Below are 16991 nucleotides of genomic sequence, written 5' to 3'. Positions count from 1 at the left end.
CTGAGCGATGATAATTATGAAATATTAGATATTGTGATCGAGCATTAAGGAAAATGTCTAATCGGGCTCGATTTTAAATCACTATTTAGTACATCCTAAAGGAACCATTTTTTATTAAATAAATTTAAAATTTTCCATCTCGCCCGCCAACTTGATCACAGTTATGGTTGGCAACGCGGTTATATATGGTCATACTTGGTCTTCCCGACCTGTCCTCCCGACAGTGCTGCCAACTTTTCTTAAACGGGAAACAACTTGAAGATGTGCTGGAATTTCAGATGTAAAGACTCCAGAATCAACAGGAAAAAGCTGAATTGGCAGCACTGATCTTGTGGTATTTTTGTACGATCCAGCAACGATCATACTTCACCAAAATTATTGACAAAAAGCAGGAGGATCGTAACAAATGGCCCAAAAATGAGTCGCGACTCTGATCCCATGAAATGGTACCACGGCAACCTGTCCCGCGAGGCAGCCGACGATCTGCTTAAGCAGGGTAAGTGCTGGCATGGGGCCCCAATTAACCTGACGGCATTGACGATCGCTGGGATGTGGGCGTGGTGGAGCATAATGATGGGTAATTGATGTCGCCGCAATCAACAGGTTACGAGGACGGCACATTTCTGGTGCGCGAGAGCAGCACAGCGGCCGGGGACTTTGTGCTGAGCCTGCTCTGCCAGGACGAGGTGTGCCACTACCAGGTGCGGCGACATGGCGGCGAGGACGCCTTCTTCTCCATCGACGACAAGGTGCAAACGAAGATCCTGCATGGGCTGGACACGCTCGTTGACTACTACCAGCAGGCGGCCAATGGTCTGCCCACCAAGCTGACGGTGCCCTTGATCCGGGATCTGCCACCGCACAACACTCGCAGCCACGGAGTAACCAATCTGCTGCATCGCGCCACAAGCAAAAACGAGAGCAAGGTGGTCTTCGAGCTGCTCAAGTGTGGCTACCGGAACTTCGATGCCAAGAACCAGGATGGACAGACGGCCCTGCATCTGGCGGCGCTCTACTCGGACGAGGATATACTCAAGCACCTGTTGAATGCAAAGGTCCAGGTCAACAGCTCAGACTCCTTCGGTTGCCAGCCACTGCACGTAGGTTTACCTCCGCAAAACTATGCATAATGCTTTTTATAACCATTTAACCACTTAACTTTGTAGTACGCCGCCCGCTCCAAGCCGGCCAGTTTCATACGCACACTCATCTCCGCACAGGCCAATGTCCAGGGCAGGAACATTGACAACGGCTATGTGCCGCTGCATGAGGCTGCCAAGCATGGCAACCTGGAGGCTGTGCAGGAGCTACTCCTAGCTGAGGCGCCGCCGTTGCCTAGAACAAGTTCGGGTGAATTTCCATTTGATCTGGCCAAGGAAGCGGGTCAAACGGCAGTGGAAGAATTCCTGCTCAACTATAAGCTCCCACCGGCAAATACCACAAGAGAGCAGTGGTACCATGGCACTCTAACCAGAGACGAAGCCGTGGCCATACTAAAAAAGCATGCCAAGAAGTTATTAGCCAAACAGCCGGAAGCTGACACCTCCGGCTGCTTTCTGGTTCGCTACTCCGAGTCGCCGGCGGCCTCGGGATTGGTTCTCACATTGCTTAGTGATCAGGTGGTTAAGAATTTTCGCATTTCGCAAGCTGATCTCTACCAGAATGGTGTTAAGGTGCAGTCCGGCGGGGTAAGTAGTCATCCTACTTCTAATGTTCTTTTAAAGAAAAAATCTGTTCGCAGTCCAAGTTTCTGTACATTGATGACGGTCCCTACTGGCCAAGCGTGGAACATCTAATCGCCCACTTCATGCGTTTCTCGTACGGGTTGCCGGCGAGCCTTAAATTTCCGGTGCCGCCACAACCCAAGCCAGAAGTGCCCTCGTTTTCCACAATACCTCGATCATCGGTGCAGCCAAAGGCAGTCTCGCCAGCAACCCCGCCCACTCCAGTGTCGCCACATTCGCTTCATCAGCACCCACACGTTCCCGCTCTGACCATAACGAAGAAAAAACAAAAGGAGAACAGTAGCTCAATGTTCAACACTCTGCGCCTGACGAGTCCGAAGAAGGCGCTGTTCGACATGAATAGCCTGCGCAAGAGCAAGTCCAAGGGCAAACGCAGTGAGTCCGAGAGCAGTGTGAGTAGTTCTCTGGCCAGAACAGAGCAGGAGCTGCAGGCAGCGGCACCCATGCTGAAGAGCCTGTCGTTCTCAACGGAGCTCCCAACGTTCAACGCTGATGGCGGAGCTGAGGCCGCTGCATGTGGCGAAGTGTACAACGTGCCCAGGAACAACACGCCCATTGAGATCGACCTGCCACCTATTGCCCAAAAGACTGAAGCCGAAGTTGAGTATTTCACGAAAAGTGATGTGGCCATAGAGCGCGAGCGCGCTGGACAGTGGATCGCCAACGGCTACCAGCCCACGGTAGACGTGCTATGTCTGTTGGATCAGCAGATCAAGGCGCCCGCCGTGGCGCGACTAAACTCGCTTGGTCCGACCGCTTCAACGGAAACTGAGATGGCCAGCTATCTTCATCGCAAGTGCAGCGGAACTCCCAGCACGCCAAGCTCCACTGATGTGGAGGCCGCCAAGCTAAGGTTCTTTATTGAGCCAGAATACCTAGTGCTTGATCGGCAGATCGGACACGGGGAATTCGGATCGGTACACAGTGGATGGCTGCTGAGGAAGAGTGGTAGCGGCGAGGACTCCCGTATGGAGGTGGCTATTAAGATGCTTAGCGACGAGCACAGCAACAAGCAGGAGTTCCTGCGCGAAGCTTCCGTTATGATGCGGCTGGAGCACAAGTGCATTGTACGATTGATTGGCATTTCAAAGGGTGACATGCTTATGATGGTTCAAGAGCTGGCTCCGCTGGGCTCCATGCTGCAGTATATCCTGGATCACGGACATGAGATCACGGCCAATTCGGAGCTAAAAGTTTGGGCGTCACAGATTGCATGTGGTAAGTCAAACTGCAGCCAATTTGTTAAATTCAATTAATTTTTCAATGTTCGTACCAGGCATGCATTATCTGGAGTCTCAGCATTTTGTGCACCGCGATCTGGCCGCCAGAAACATTTTGCTGACCGCCCGCCACCAGGCGAAGATCAGTGACTTTGGCATGTCGCGATCCCTGAGGCCCGGTAGCACGGAATACCAATTCACCCAGGGCGGCCGTTGGCCCATCCGGTGGTATGCGCCGGAAAGCTTCAACCTGGGCATCTTCTCGCACGCCAGTGATGTGTGGTCTTTTGGCGTGACCATCTGGGAGATGTTCTCCCTGGGCGCTCCACCATACGGTGAAATAACTAATGTCGATGCCATCAAGTTGGTAGACAGTGGAGAACGTTTGCCGCAGCCCAATCTCTGTCCAGCTTACATCTATGCCGTGATGCAGAGCTGCTGGAAGGAGCGACCCAAAGATCGGCCGACCTTCGTCTATCTCACGGAATTTTTCGCCCGCGATCCTGATTACCAAAACCTGCCGGAGTTGGTGCAAACGGTTCACATTTAGGCCAGTTTCCATTTTCCTGTTCTGAGTGCAATTTTCTGTAGCTGTCTTTTGTAATGCCTTCCTTCTATTCCGTTTTTAACGTATTAACGATCTGGAGACCCACAGATCACGATTGTTGACCCGTTTTCTAGTATTCATGTTTATAGCTTGTAATATATTTTGTATTCATATGTACAACCGAATTGTGTCAAACGAAAGCGAACAAGTGCCTTAAAAGATTTATCATATAAACTTTGTATTCATTTTTACAAATCCATTTTGTTTCATTGGTTATACGAAATAAAAACTATTTTTATACACACTGTGCTTCCTAGTTCGGATTTTATAAGATTCAATAATCCAGCGGTTTGATTTAATATTCAATGTTTAAACATTTAATGCAGTTCTTTTATATAAAACGTGGTAACAAAAGTAAATAGTTTGTTGGTAAAACGCTTAAATACTATGTTAGTAATATGGTCTCTTGGAAAGATTATATCTACGTTAGCGGGGTTAGTGCTCTAAAAAGGATTATATATATTTTTTTTTTGTTTTTTTTCGAGCTAACAACAGAAATCAAGCTGATCCGTTTATTGCCTGCTTCACATTCGATGCGCTCACGAGCTTAAGAGCGCCAAGTATTCCGTTCAGGTTCTCCTCGTTGTAGGGTTTGCCCTGAAGCGCAGTGACCACAGGGACGACCTGATCGCTCTGCGGCAGCTGGATGCCGATCTCTTTCATTAATCCCTAAGGTCAGTTAAACAATAGGTGAAAATTATTTAAAAAAATAAAAAATCCACTATCTTACCGCCTCCACTTCCACGCATAATTGCAGTTTCATGTCCTGCTCATCACCCTTCACCTCCAGCTCCTTCTGCACGGTGAACTTGGGTGTCTTGCCGATGACCCAGTCCCAAGAGCTGTAGCTGGCGCGCAGTTCCTCAATGCCGGGGAACCATTTCTCTGTAGGATTGACCAGCTGAAAGCCGCGCTGCTGCATCGTCTGTGTGCTACCGCCGTCTTCAAGCGTGGTTGCAGCCGTCCTCAAATACTCGTAGCCCACGGCGGAACGCAGCTGAGCAACGTTCACCGTGCGATTGACATCAACCAGGTTACGAATGGGCGACGGCACCGAAGCAGTGGCCTTGCTAATATAATTGGCCGGCTCCCGCACCAGAGATTCGCCCAAGTGCAGTTTGTTGGCGCTGGCCAGAATGGTGCAGTGATGGTACGAGTTCGGGTGTCCCAGCTTGGCCGCAGTACCGGAAATCTGTAATTGAACAAGGGCATACTCGTTGAGTGGGCAAATAAAGACCAGATGCACAGCCCCAGTTGTTGGTTCAGTGGGCTGACGCAGGGATCAGCTCGGGTCGCATTTTCCTTGATAAGACCCACCGCTCACTCCTCACCTTTTTATTCAGCACTACAATGTCGTCGCGCTCATTTATCTCCGCCTTGATGGCCCACTCGCGGAACAATGCCCTGGTCACGATGTTCAGGTTGTACTTGCGATCGTAGCGCTCTCGGGGCGAGAAAAAGGTGCAGTTGAGGTTCCCAAGATCATGGTACACTGCTCCACCGCCACTATTGCGGCGGGCAAGTGTGATGCCGCGTTCCACCAGTTGCGAAACATTGGCCTCCGTGAAGGGATTCTGGTGGCGTCCAATGACCACGCACGGATCGTTGGCCCACAGCAGCAGCACGTGGTGACGGCTGAAGTCAAAGTTTTTGTACAGCCAATCCTCTAGAGCGAGATTGGTGAACACATCGCTAGACTGCGAGATGAACACGGACTTCTTGATGTCCGAGTCGGGCACAACGGGCGGCGGCTGGCGCCTCTGCTTCCTGATCTCCTGCTCCTGCTGTGCGGCCGACGGTGGCTCCACTCCGCTGGATGCCAGGCGCGTGACCTGACCGGCGGAGGAGAGCAGCAGCCGCAGCTGGCTGAAATTGCGTTGCAAAAGCGCGCTCATGGCTTACACAAGGAAGTGCGGCGTACGGGAGTGTGATTTCTGTTGCCAGGTGATCTGAAACACAGTGCACTTGCAAGCGAAACAAGGTCAATGGTGTCGAAAAAAGCTCTTGGCGGGTTCGTTGGTTGGTTGGTTCGTTTCTACGGTTCTCTGCCTGGTTCTGTGTGAGGTCTATGTGGTCTGTGTGCTCTTCTTTAGGTTATGTATGGTCTACTATCTACGCTATGTATTCGTTTTGGTCTTTAAATGGCTTTGGTCGCTCTGGACTTTAGACTGTGGCGGTCTTGGTGCCTCGGGATGTGTTTGCAGCCACGGAGCTGGCGGAGATGAGATATTCGTGCAGGGCGGGCGTCTGATGGAGCCACTTCCAGGTTTGATGCAGACCACAGACACGCTTACGGAGACCCAGGCAGTCCTTGTTGGCACAGTTCTCTGGCATACTACGCCTCACACCCATCCAGGTGGGGGATAGAACGGATCCGGTGTTTACGGGGGGCCGCAACGTTACGGGGCCCAAAAAAGATGGCTAAAGGTTTTTCTTTTCAGCAGACACGGAAATTTTCCACTCTTTGTTCGCGCCGTTCGGATACTGGGGGGCGGGGGTAAGCTGTTGTGGGGGTTGTGCTGTTATAGCACAAACAAACGAACACAGACGATCGAAAAGCAGCTGCGCGTGTGAGAATATCACGACTGATTCGCTTTCGTTTCAGATGAGTAGTGCTCGCTGCTCTTGTTCTTCCTTAATGGCCCCCAAATGCCATTCGCAGCGAACGGCAAAAGCTCCGGTGTACATATGGTCATTAAAAAAAAACAACAACGGCACTCCGCCGCAATTAATTCATTTGAATCAATTTCATTCGTACTTGAATAATTTACGCTAAACATGTGTGATAATCCGAAACGTCTAAAACAGCTGTGACATTAACATTTGTTATGTTTTATGAGCAGCACACTTTGGGGGCCCTTCAGTTTGGAATACCCCCATTATTGATGTACGCCGCCTCCTCGGGATCAATTGGCTTGCGGGCAAATCGCGCCGGCAGTTCGTAGTCCTCAATTGCCGGTCCACCGGCCAACTACACACAGAAGAGACAAGAACGAAAATTAGTTATGATGCCCACAAGAAGTAGTTTTTTTAGAAATGAAATGGGCTGGCTTAACCTTTTTGCCTCCTGCTGGCTGGGAACTTGCCTGCTGGTTCGCGGTCTGGGCACCCGGCACTCCCGCACTACCCTTGCGGAAGTGGATGAGCGGTACGCGCTTGGCCAGCGCCACTAGTGTTGGTCGAACCATCTCAGCAGCAATTAAAATGTCTACCAAAATCAAAGGAAAGAGTAAAAGTTACGTCAATAACAGCTGACTATAAACTCTTACAAGGGCTGCCAGATTGTTGAAATTGCATGCCATTCCCCGTGCAACGTCTGACTATCGTTATTAAAATGGAGGGGGTACTGTGAATGGCAAAAACAGATAAGAGGAAGCGCAAAAAAACTATTTTCGTCCAAATCGGCAATATTGTTAGATTTAAAATGAAATATGGACAGAAGACAGCCAGCTGCCAACGCGTCTAACTTCCGGACGGATATCTGCGCTATATGGATTGCCAAGGTTTATCCTAAAACTATAAAACCATCTTCTTTTCGGTCTATACAACAATAAATGGCAACTGCCGCTTACGAAAACAAACAATTGAAGTCATTTTATAAGTTGAACCGGTAACTATTTCATTTGTTTTCTGTTTTTCTGTTTTCATTTCATTTCTGCCAAACAAACTTATACGTTAACATACTTTAAATAGATTTTACAGCGTAGGCCTCTCCCTTGTGCACCAAAAACGAATTATATATAGCATCTGGGATACTTTCGCATCAACAGTACAAGCCATTAAAATATGAACGCTGCTGGAGGAGGTAGTGGCTCCCAGGCGGCCGGAGCAGCGGGAGGCAACAGCAGTCTTAGCCATAATGCGCTACTTGCAACGGCATCGGGGGCCACCACCATGCCGATGGCCCAGTTGGCAGACGGTTGGTTGGAGCTGGAGTCCGACCCAGGTCTCTTTACCCTGCTACTCAAAGATTTCGGCTGTAATTTATTGGAATATGTCTTGTTCCACACATCCTATTAAAATACCTATTATTCTTAGGTCACGATGTACAGGTAGAGGAGGTGTACGACCTACAGAAACCCATCGAGAGTCCCTATGGTTTCATATTTCTCTTTCGCTGGATCGAAGAGCGGCGTGCCAGACGCAAAATTGTGGAGACAACTGCTGAGATATTCGTCAAGGATGAGGAGGCCATTTCCAGCATATTCTTCGCACAGCAGGTAGTCCCCAATAGCTGTGCCACGCACGCCTTGCTCTCGGTGCTCTTGAACTGCAACGAGAACAATCTACAGCTGGGCGACACCCTCAGTCGACTGAAAGTCCACACCAAAGGCATGAGTCCGGAGAACAAGGGTTTGGCGATTGGCAACACTCCGGAGCTCGCTTGTGCCCATAACTCCCACGCAATGCCGCAGGCTCGGCGTCGGTTAGAACGGACTGGAGCTGGCGTCTCCAGCTGCCGCTTCACCGGTGAGGCTTTTCACTTTGTTAGCTTTGTGCCTATCAATGGACAACTGTTTGAGCTGGATGGTCTGAAACCGTATCCCATGAATCATGGCGGTTGGGAGGATAGCGAGGATTGGACAGACAAGTTCCGACGTGTGATGGCGGAGCGACTGGGAATAGCTACCGGCGAACAGGACATACGCTTCAACCTCATGGCTGTAGTGCCAGACAGGCGGATTGCCATAACTCATAAACTTAAGATGCTGCGCACAAACCAGGCAATCGTGTCCGGGACACTGCAGAAACTTCTAAAGGCCGACGAACAGGGCGAATCAGGGAACGGAGACTCCCAACGCCCGGATACACCCACCACGTTATTAGAGCCGAGCGCTTTCACCGCACGGGATCTGCAATCGCTTCTCAAGAACCTGGACACGGAAATAGCCATCAACGAGCAGCACCTGGCCGACGAAAACGATCGAAGGCATATGTTTAAAGTGGACGCCAGTCGACGCACCCATAACTACGATAAGTTCATATGCACGTTCCTCTCGATGTTGGCCCACCAGGGCGTCCTGGGCGAGCTGGTTAGCCAGCATCTACTTCCGTCGAAAAAGGTCAGTGGCCAGGGCGCAGCCAATCGGATCAGCAAGCAGAGTACCACCGCAAGTGCGGGCGGAAGCACCGCGGGAGCCAGTGCAGCCACGCCCAAGACTCAGCAACAGCAGGCTGCGGCCGCTAAGAATGGCAAGTCGCCAAGTAAAACGCCGGGCAGGAGGCGAAAGGGACGCAACAAGTGCAGAAAACGGAAGTAGGCGTCTAGCATGTACATGTTTTTAAGAATACAGTTTGCATTTTTAAGACTATTCATTCCAGTATTGTTTTTCTACAATTTCCCCACCAAGAAGCACCCTTATTTACACATAAGTTGCAATAAGTTTAGGTTTAGTGACATTCAAATGCAGTTTCTTTTTAAATACGAAATCAACTTGGCAGCTTCATTTTATTTGATCGCATTTCGACCTTTTTAATAATAAAAAACCATTTTGATCGTATGAATCAATTTTCATGTGGCCCTTGATACACTAAGGACACAAATGTGTATGCATTACATATGAATAATATATATTTTCTGATATATATCTATATGATAGTTGTATAACAAAAACGTAATCCTTCAATAATTCCTCTGGTTTCTTTTTTCAATCGGGTGAATCCTAACGTTATTGTAAAATATTTAGTTGCACTCGTAAAGTTGATTTAACAAAAACAATGCGTAATAAAACAAGAGAACGCTATAGTCGATTTGCTCGACTATCACATACCCGTTACTCAGCTAGGAAGATATTTCCTAAATTTGTTGCAGCGGTAGAAATAGGCAAGTAAAATAGTTACACAAATATGCAAATGTTTTGTATTTATCGGCTTTTAATGTTTTCAAACAAATTGGCACAACGTAGGCTTGACTAGAATCTGCATGTCTCATTTCAACATTCTAGCTTTTTTAGTTTATACGGTCAGACAGACAGACGGATTGACTCGGCAGCTAATGATCCTGATTAGGAATATATCTCCCTGCTGCATAGGTTTCTAGTAATGGGTATAATTACGCGCAATCGATTACAAACTATAAAAGGCATTTGACGGGTTTGCAAATGGTTGGCAAAACATATAGGTGTTAGAGCTAGACGACTTTTCGCGTTTAAAAACAAGTCAACTTTCTGTTATAGCTGATTTTTGGGTGATATCTGGTTGTTGGATAGGATGCTTAATAGTGTTGTTGATAGTTTGCTTTACTAAGTCTAAAAGTATTTTATTGACCTATTCCATAAATGGTTATAGGACGTTCTAGCGTATTCTTAAATACGACGCGATGCGATGTGTGTGAGCAGTACAAGAGCAGCCTTTAAGAAAAACATATACAATTATGTTTTATTACGATGTTGGTACTTTTTGATGTTAGAGTTGGTGGTAGGTCATTGCTGTAGTAGTTCAAAACATGAATGCATTAATTTTGCTCAGTCCCAAAATACGATACGATTAACGATACGGCAATGCAATGAACAGGCGGCAAATTTTGTGACTTGTTGGGACTTTCGATTGTTAAACTTCGCCCTCCTGGAGTGTTCAACTTGAAGTCGCCTCAGTGGCTGCCGCCTTTTCGCCATTTGTTAGCTGCGTGCCTGCTTCTTTCTGCTCCTCAACATCCTTGGGGACCGCATCCTCGGCCTCACCATTGTTGTTAGCAGCAGCCACAATGGAGCTGATAGCATCATTTACCTCGTTCTCGGGGCTATCGGCCTTGAAATGCTTTTCAATTTCGCTGCGCACCTTAACAATGTCTTTTCGGCTACAATAAGTCGATAGAATACAAGTTAGAAAATCGCTTGTTAAAAGGCAACGCAATGTAGGTCTCACCTTATCTTTACGAACAGAATGCCATTGATGGTGTTCAACATGTCCAGGACCGAGCCCATCGACGGTGGTGTAATGTGGATGGGTGGCAGGTCACTGGTCAGTTTGCCACTGGAATAGATATCGTTCATCTTGCGCTGCAGCAGCACAGCTTGCTGGGTCAGAAGGCGCAGACACTCGGCAGAGTCCTTGGTCTTCTCGTGGTTCTCGCCAAGCTGTTTAGTAAAATGTAGTATTCAGCTTGATTTCCCGAGAACTAGTTTAGTATACACCCACCTGAGACTTGTAGAAAGAGTATGTTTCCTTCTCGTTATTCAACGCTGAGCGGAAGTCGCCCATGCAGGACTGTGTGCGGGCCATCAGGTGATAGCTGAGTGCCACGGGCATAGCCTTGTCACCAAAGTATTTCAGATTCAGCTTGAGCGCATGCTCGATAAACCGCAGCGACAACTCGTATTCGCCCAGCGCGTGCAAAATCAAACTGATGTTGCTCTGGAAATAAAGGCATTCCATGTTTTTTAATCAGATTTTCCACAAACTTGGTGAGCTTACATCGATCAGTGCCACTTCCGGATGATCCTCGCCACAGATGAGCACCATCAGATAGCGAGCTCTGTACAGCAGCTTAAGGGACATTCCTACATGTCCGTTAGCAAACGAATAGAGTGATAGGTGTGTCTGAAGGAGGAAGAATAACGATATTAATTGAACTTAAAAGGCGCAGCTAAGGCACATACGTATTCCAAAATGGTCGAGGGATGGTCCATGCCGTTCACCCGCTCGCTCATGATCACTGCTCGCTGTTGGATCGCAAGAGCATCTTGGGCATCACCCAAGAGGTAGCTGAGCCTGGCCAGCATGCGCAAGCAGGATCCGTTTTCTTGGTGCAATGCCCCAAACACGTTGTTTAGCAGGTTGAGTGCTCCGCTGATTAGCTCATAGCCCTCCTTAAACATGCCCTGTTGGATCTTGGCCTGTCCCGTGGTGTAGAAGTTATAGGCGTCGGTGGCCCGGGGACTAATGTGCTTCACAACTGGGAAGACATTGACGATGTCGTCGTCGCCAAAGGTAGGCTTGTGCTTGGACTCGAAGTTGTACTCTCGCAGCAGCACCTGAATGCCAACCTTCAGGCAGAAGGCGCGCAGCAGACTGATACGCAGGATGCCGTACTTGGATACCGCCGTCTCAATCGAGTCACAGTCCAATTCCCAGTCCCAGTAGACCTTGGCCTCCTTACGAATTTGCTGCCACAGGGATCGGGGCGTCATCAGAGTCCAATCGGATACGGATGAACCATTGGAGGAGCCAGACGAGCTGCCGTTCTGATTGCCAGTCGCCTGCTGTTGCTGCTGACCCTTTCCGCCCTTGGAGGACTTGTGCTTGTTGTGCTTTCCGCCGTTCCCGCGTTTCTTGTGCGCCTCCTCGCTGCTCACGGCCGGGTTGACGGGTCCGTTGGTCAGCAGACAGTTGAGGAAGTGGCTGATGGCAGCAGAGAGGTGCAGCGGCTCTGTATTCTGCATGTACGTATAGTAGATGTGCTTGGTGGCCCGTACGATAAGCTCGAGGACAGCGATCCTGTGCAGGTAATCCATGCGAGGCATTTGGTTTAATATTTTGATAACCTTGCCCAAGTAACGCACGTTAATGCCGTGACTGTGCAAGGATTCCGTTAGACTCTGGCCATCAATTGGTGGCGAAGAATGGGTCATATGTTCCTTGACGAAGGCGGGTATCTGCTTGAGGACGAGGAACTCGGCTGCTTCCTGTACGAGCACCTTCTGTTTTGCCAGCGAGCTGCAGGTGCCCTCCTCGCCATCCACGTGACGAATGCCGGGCGAGAACACGTCGGGGTTGAAACGGAAGTCAAACTCTTTCTCCTTTAGCGAACCAACGGCGGCGCAAGCCCGTTTAACTACCTCGGCAGCTTGCACCTCGTTCGACGTTGCTACATTGGACTGTGCCTCCCGAATGGCATTAACCATGGCCTCGGCGGTCTTTGTGTCGCCGGCAGTGGACTGCGCCTTCTCGTTCTCCTCATTCTTCTCCTCCTTAACATCGGTTTTATCAGCCCCGTTCACTTTACTTACAGCTTCTGCTCCTTCTAAGGCTGGAACAGGATTTCCCTCCGCTTTTTCAGACTGCTTCTTGGCATTAAGCTGCTGAAGGTGCACAGCCGCGATTCGGATAAAGCTAACATGTCGATCCTCGATAAAAGCTTCCAGCAGCTCTTGGCGCAGGCAGCACAGCTTGTGCCGGTGCTCGATGGGGAAGCCCATATCAACCAATTCCTTGCTCAGCTGCACGTCCTGAAGCTTCAGGAAGTTCACGTCTGGCGGGAAGGTGCGCAATAAATCGAGGATGTAGTGGCGACCATCGTTGCCAATAATGCCCTTGCACTCCACCGAGGAGCACAGCTCCACGGGTTCATCCCGCTCATTAAGCACTGCGTGTGGCAAGATCTTCAGATGCTTTCCGGCTTGTCTAAGAAGCTCCAAGTACTTGGGATGGCTGAGCACCGTCTTGCCAAAGTCAATGGAGCCGTAGACCACACTTTGCTCCTGCTCCCGCTCCAGAATTCCGGGAATAATAGATTGGGCGGTAACGCGGTAGCCGCGATAATCAATTACCACGGTTCCCAGGGTGTATAATCCTTCAACATCCACTGCATTGTAGACACGCACGCCGTGCAGGTCGTATCGTGGGGCAACAAATGCAGCTGCGTCGCCGCCCAGTTCCTTATAATGGTCTCTCACGTCAAAGCCCAACGAGAAGAAGATATTGTTCCAAATGAACATCTGCATCTTGGGGTCCTCGCCGGGATTAATGGCTAGCACGTTGCCGTCAATAACGGCCATGGCGCCCCTCGTGGCGGCGGTCACGAAGTCCCCGTGCACCTTGAAGATGGCGCGCTCGCGCAGCAAGCGCTCCGGCAGTGTCTTTCTTGGCAGTTCCCGCGTCGTCTGCAGCTCTTCGTTCCAGTCCCGTGTCTGTCCGGGGATGTGCTCTTCGTAGCTGGGGGATGAAAGGACCAAGGGTACAAATTAATAACTATTATTACTAATAACTAGCTAGAACTAGACTAATAAAAACTTTGTGGGCAACTTACCCTAATTTTGAGCTGAATGCATCCTCGGCACGAATGGCGTCCACGGTGTGCTCCAAGGTGGGAGATGCCCACTGGTACACCTGGTAGGGCGTAGCTACCCTTTCGAAGGCATGACGCATGGTGCGTCGCTTCTGGATGGTCTGGAAGGCACGTCGGAACGATGGTGATATGTGGGAAAGCAGATCGATCAGCGAGTGGCTGAGGTGGCTGGGATTGTCGGGCTTGGGGTTAAAGGTGTCGTCCGTCGACTGGTTGATGTAAAAGCCCTTGGAGCAGGCTGAGATGTGGAATCGTTTCTCCTCCATTGTGACAACGTACAGATACATAAGGTCCCCGTGCAGCTTTCTGGGACCGGGTGGCGGGTTCCAGGCGGATGTAGTCAGTACCTTAAGAGCCTGCGGTCCCTTAGCGTTCTTCACATTCGGATGCAATGGCAATAGTGGCGGCTCACTTACACCCGGAGTCACATACTCGGGCGGCGTGCAGTCCACAGAATCCGGTCGCGTCTTCTTCTTATCCAACAAATCACCCTGGGTGATCGTGTTTAAGTAGGTCAGCGATGTACAGTCAATGCCATTGTATGCGTCGGCCGGATCAAGGTTTTTGAGAAGATCACGGACATGGCGCACGTGAATACGAGCCTCTCGCATGGTGTACGGCTCCTCTACCACCTTGATGGTCGAGCCCTGCTCCAGGTTACTGATTGCCTTGAGCTCGGCGAAATTGTCAAGCGTCGCGTTGTCCAGCTGCAGCGAGAAGCATGTTCGATGGCACGTCTCCTCGCGGTCCATCAGCAGCTGGTGGATTTCCTGCACCAGTTCCATGCTGGACAGCTGAACGCACAACAGGTCTGCGCCGGGACTGCTGATGTTTACCGTGATGCCAACGTCCTGTAGGGCGTCCAGATCAATGTCCTCACCATCGGCCTCAGCATCCGGTGCTCCTCCATCTTCCGGTTTCTCCACATTGGCATTTGCATCGGCATCGGCATTGTCCTCAACTGCGTCCACCAATGTGGACTTCTCGGCATGCCCGTTGCTCAGAACGGCTTCGGTTGTTGGTTCAGGCGGGCTTTTGTTGCGGTTCTTCTTGCCTGCATGGGCGAAAAAAAAAGTAATTTGTTATTCAATATTGTTAGATGTATAGGGGGAAACGTGAACTTTGGACCGACTTTTGTTCCCATGTCTCTTAGACGAATCTTTTATGAATCTATTATTTTTTACTAGCCGACCCGTTCTTGAGTCGTTCGGAGAGGGTTTCATAGGGTTTTATGACATGTACCTGTTCCACATAATTATGAGGACTACCTTATCATATAAAATATACATACATAACTGAATAACGGGCTCTTGATTTGTTTTTAAGAATAAAAACATGAACATAATTCTCAAATATTTTCTGTTTCCAAGTATATACATTTCTGCAAAGTTTATGTTATAGTTTAGGGGTTTCCCATTCTTTATTGTTATTGGTTTTAATGTAATATGTATAAAGTTTTAAGATTTAATTTTGAGAATATTTAGCAAAATTGTGTTAGTTACGTAAAGCAATCAGAAAGTAAGGATAAATAAATTTCGCGTTTCTGTTTTTTAATTTTGTGACAAAACACAAATAATATTGAAAGAGGTACGTAGTCATGTTTACTTCCTGGCTCCGATTTTTACATAACAATACTGTTCGCATACTTTCGCCTCTCAGTGTGTCTGTGTCCGCCGGCAAGCACACAGCATGTACTTATGCATGTGTGTATGCCTATATACATCGATTTACAACAAAACAGCAGAAAAACAAACAGAAGGGGCAAGCGAGCTGATAAGGCCAAAGGGGCCGGGTTCGTTCGGAGTCCGTACGAACAGTCCGCCGAATAATCCAATCTCCTTTCGATCTCTCATCTCTCAGGAAAATGGAATCGACTTAACACAACCATGCTAATTTCAACAGCCGTATACTAAATTACAGCACTGTGAGATAGTGAGAGGGAGGGAGAGATAGAGAGAGTGCGAGTGGCAAAGAGAGAGTGGGAGAGGAGAAAGCAAAAGTGATAAGTACAATGTTCATTAACCGCAAGGGAACCAGAGAGACAAAGAGACGAAGTCTAGAGCGATGCGTCTACGGATAGAAAACATGATTTACATAATTGTCGTACAATTTGCGTGTGTTAAGTGCATGCATTTCGGGCCGCGCACGTGTTAATTGTAGGTTAAACGCAACAAGAAATCCGCCCGGGGGGTTAATGAACATTTCGCCGTCGTTGCCGGGTTAATAACATGTGCGTTGCCATGCCAAGAGGAAGAGAGAGCGGTGGGAGCAACACACTTGCAGTACACACGCACGCACTTAACTCCAATACTCACATACATTCACACATTTACGATTGCAATTGTAACGCACGCGGTTTTTAGGGAGGGAGGGAAGGGAAGGCTCGTACAAGGGGGCGGAGGGGCAGCCATAGACAACGGCGCCGCTTTTAAGGCATTATAGGGGAGAAAAAGCCCATTACGTAATGTTAAAAATGTTATGTGATTGGCTTTTGTGGCAAATAAAATATTGAGGCAGTTTCCAAGGTAGCAAAAAAAATGGGGAAGTGAGGATGGGTTGCTGAGTGGGTGGGTGGTTGGTTGGTTGGTTGAGTGGACATGGGCGTAGGCGGAAAGTTTAACGCACCTTTCTTCTTCGCAGCCGGCCCGTCGGCAGCCGTGCCATTGCCATTGACCAAGTTCTGATTCGAATTCTGGTGATTTGAATTCGGAATCGGATTCAGATTTTTTTTGCCGCCGGCCGTGTTGTTAGTCTCCTTGGCCTTGCCGCTGGCCTTAGTTGCTGTTGCATCGCTCGTGGCCGTTGCATTTGAATTCTTTGCCTCTGTCTCAAGCGCCATGCTCGTGCTTAACCTGCTCGCCAAAAACTCAACAAAACCAGCGGAGGAGACACAGAGTTCTAGTTCACGTTTCTTCTTTTTTTTTTTGGGGCCGACCGTCCGTGTTACACAACTCTAACCGCTCGCCGAGCTCGGGATGATTTCGGTTCGATTACGAGTGTCTTTCTGGTCGATTGCGAACGTGATTGTTGTTTGGTTAACGATCTCGTACGCATTTATGACAAGTGGGTCTTTGGTAGTTTTGTTCTTTTCAGCACATTACTTATCGAAGATATAAATCGGCCGATTCGCTAGAAAATAACGCGTTATGTTGTTGACGGCTGAGAGTGTGACCACCGGCTGAAAGTTTAAATATACCGCTGGAAGTGGCCTTGCTGCGGTATTATATTTGGTATTTACTTATATGCTGTGTATAAATGGAGATGGACTACAACTAGTGATGGGGGTCCAACGCACGAACACGAATACCAATATATATTTTTGGATTTTGTTTAAGAACAATTTATTATATTATATTAATGTGTAAATTTATCAAATTTATATCAAAATTATTTATGTAGAACTAGACAAAAAA

The 16991-nt window shown here is 48.7% G+C and overlaps 6 protein-coding genes across 7 annotated transcripts; 2 read left to right on the top strand and 4 right to left on the bottom strand.

Annotated features, from left to right (window-relative positions):
* The first annotated feature begins 294 nt into the window (after positions 1 to 294).
* LOC6548730 (tyrosine-protein kinase Shark) lies at positions 295 to 3816 on the top strand. The gene is made up of 5 exons (XM_001975364.3): positions 295 to 496; positions 604 to 1100; positions 1167 to 1688; positions 1742 to 2963; positions 3022 to 3816. Exons 1-5 carry the CDS (start codon positions 418 to 420, stop codon positions 3513 to 3515), a joined length of 2814 nt encoding a protein of 937 aa, XP_001975400.1. The 5' UTR covers positions 295 to 417; the 3' UTR covers positions 3516 to 3816.
* A 6-nt stretch (positions 3817 to 3822) lies between these two features.
* LOC6548519 (lipoyltransferase 1, mitochondrial) lies at positions 3823 to 6187 on the bottom strand. The gene is made up of 3 exons (XM_001975365.3): positions 4904 to 6187; positions 4303 to 4764; positions 3823 to 4241 (listed from the first exon to the last, which is right to left on the bottom strand). The coding sequence occupies exons 1-3, from the start codon at positions 5465 to 5467 to the stop codon at positions 4071 to 4073; spliced, it is 1197 nt and encodes a 398-aa protein (XP_001975401.1). The 5' UTR covers positions 5468 to 6187; the 3' UTR covers positions 3823 to 4070.
* On the bottom strand, positions 5672 to 5945 carry LOC6548520. Its single transcript, XM_001975366.3, has one exon. The coding sequence runs from the start codon at positions 5922 to 5924 to the stop codon at positions 5736 to 5738; it is 189 nt and encodes a 62-aa protein (XP_001975402.2). The 5' UTR covers positions 5925 to 5945; the 3' UTR covers positions 5672 to 5735.
* A 117-nt stretch (positions 6188 to 6304) lies between the features above and the next one.
* On the bottom strand, positions 6305 to 6868 carry LOC113563681. Of its 2 annotated transcripts, none has more exons than XM_015156222.2 (2): positions 6629 to 6868; positions 6305 to 6543 (listed from the first exon to the last, which is right to left on the bottom strand). In XM_015156222.2, exons 1-2 carry the CDS (start codon positions 6758 to 6760, stop codon positions 6433 to 6435), a joined length of 243 nt encoding a protein of 80 aa, XP_015011708.1. In that variant the 5' UTR covers positions 6761 to 6868; the 3' UTR covers positions 6305 to 6432. The 2 variants fall into 2 exon arrangements, with proteins under 2 accessions (XP_015011708.1, XP_015011709.1); XM_015156223.2 differs by having other exon boundaries at positions 6659 to 6868.
* A 15-nt stretch (positions 6869 to 6883) lies between these two features.
* LOC6548522 (ubiquitin carboxyl-terminal hydrolase calypso) lies at positions 6884 to 8884 on the top strand. Its single transcript, XM_001975368.3, has 3 exons — positions 6884 to 7182; positions 7266 to 7551; positions 7611 to 8884. The coding sequence occupies exons 2-3, from the start codon at positions 7359 to 7361 to the stop codon at positions 8831 to 8833; spliced, it is 1416 nt and encodes a 471-aa protein (XP_001975404.1). The 5' UTR covers positions 6884 to 7182; positions 7266 to 7358; the 3' UTR covers positions 8834 to 8884.
* A 449-nt stretch (positions 8885 to 9333) lies between these two features.
* Positions 9334 to 16795, bottom strand: LOC6548523 (protein clueless). Its single transcript, XM_001975369.3, has 7 exons — positions 16204 to 16795; positions 13540 to 14632; positions 11171 to 13445; positions 10986 to 11111; positions 10710 to 10925; positions 10437 to 10648; positions 9334 to 10368 (listed from the first exon to the last, which is right to left on the bottom strand). Exons 1-7 carry the CDS (start codon positions 16415 to 16417, stop codon positions 10146 to 10148), a joined length of 4359 nt encoding a protein of 1452 aa, XP_001975405.1. The 5' UTR covers positions 16418 to 16795; the 3' UTR covers positions 9334 to 10145.
* Positions 16796 to 16991: the final 196 nt, after the last annotated feature.

Source organism: Drosophila erecta, unplaced genomic scaffold (assembly GCF_003286155.1).
Source record: "Drosophila erecta strain 14021-0224.00,06,07 unplaced genomic scaffold, DereRS2 tig00000092-arrow-pilon, whole genome shotgun sequence".
Classification (NCBI taxonomy): Eukaryota; Metazoa; Arthropoda; class Insecta; order Diptera; family Drosophilidae; genus Drosophila; species Drosophila erecta.
Note: the sequence above shows the minus strand (reverse complement) of the source record. Positions and strands in the feature narration are given on the sequence as shown.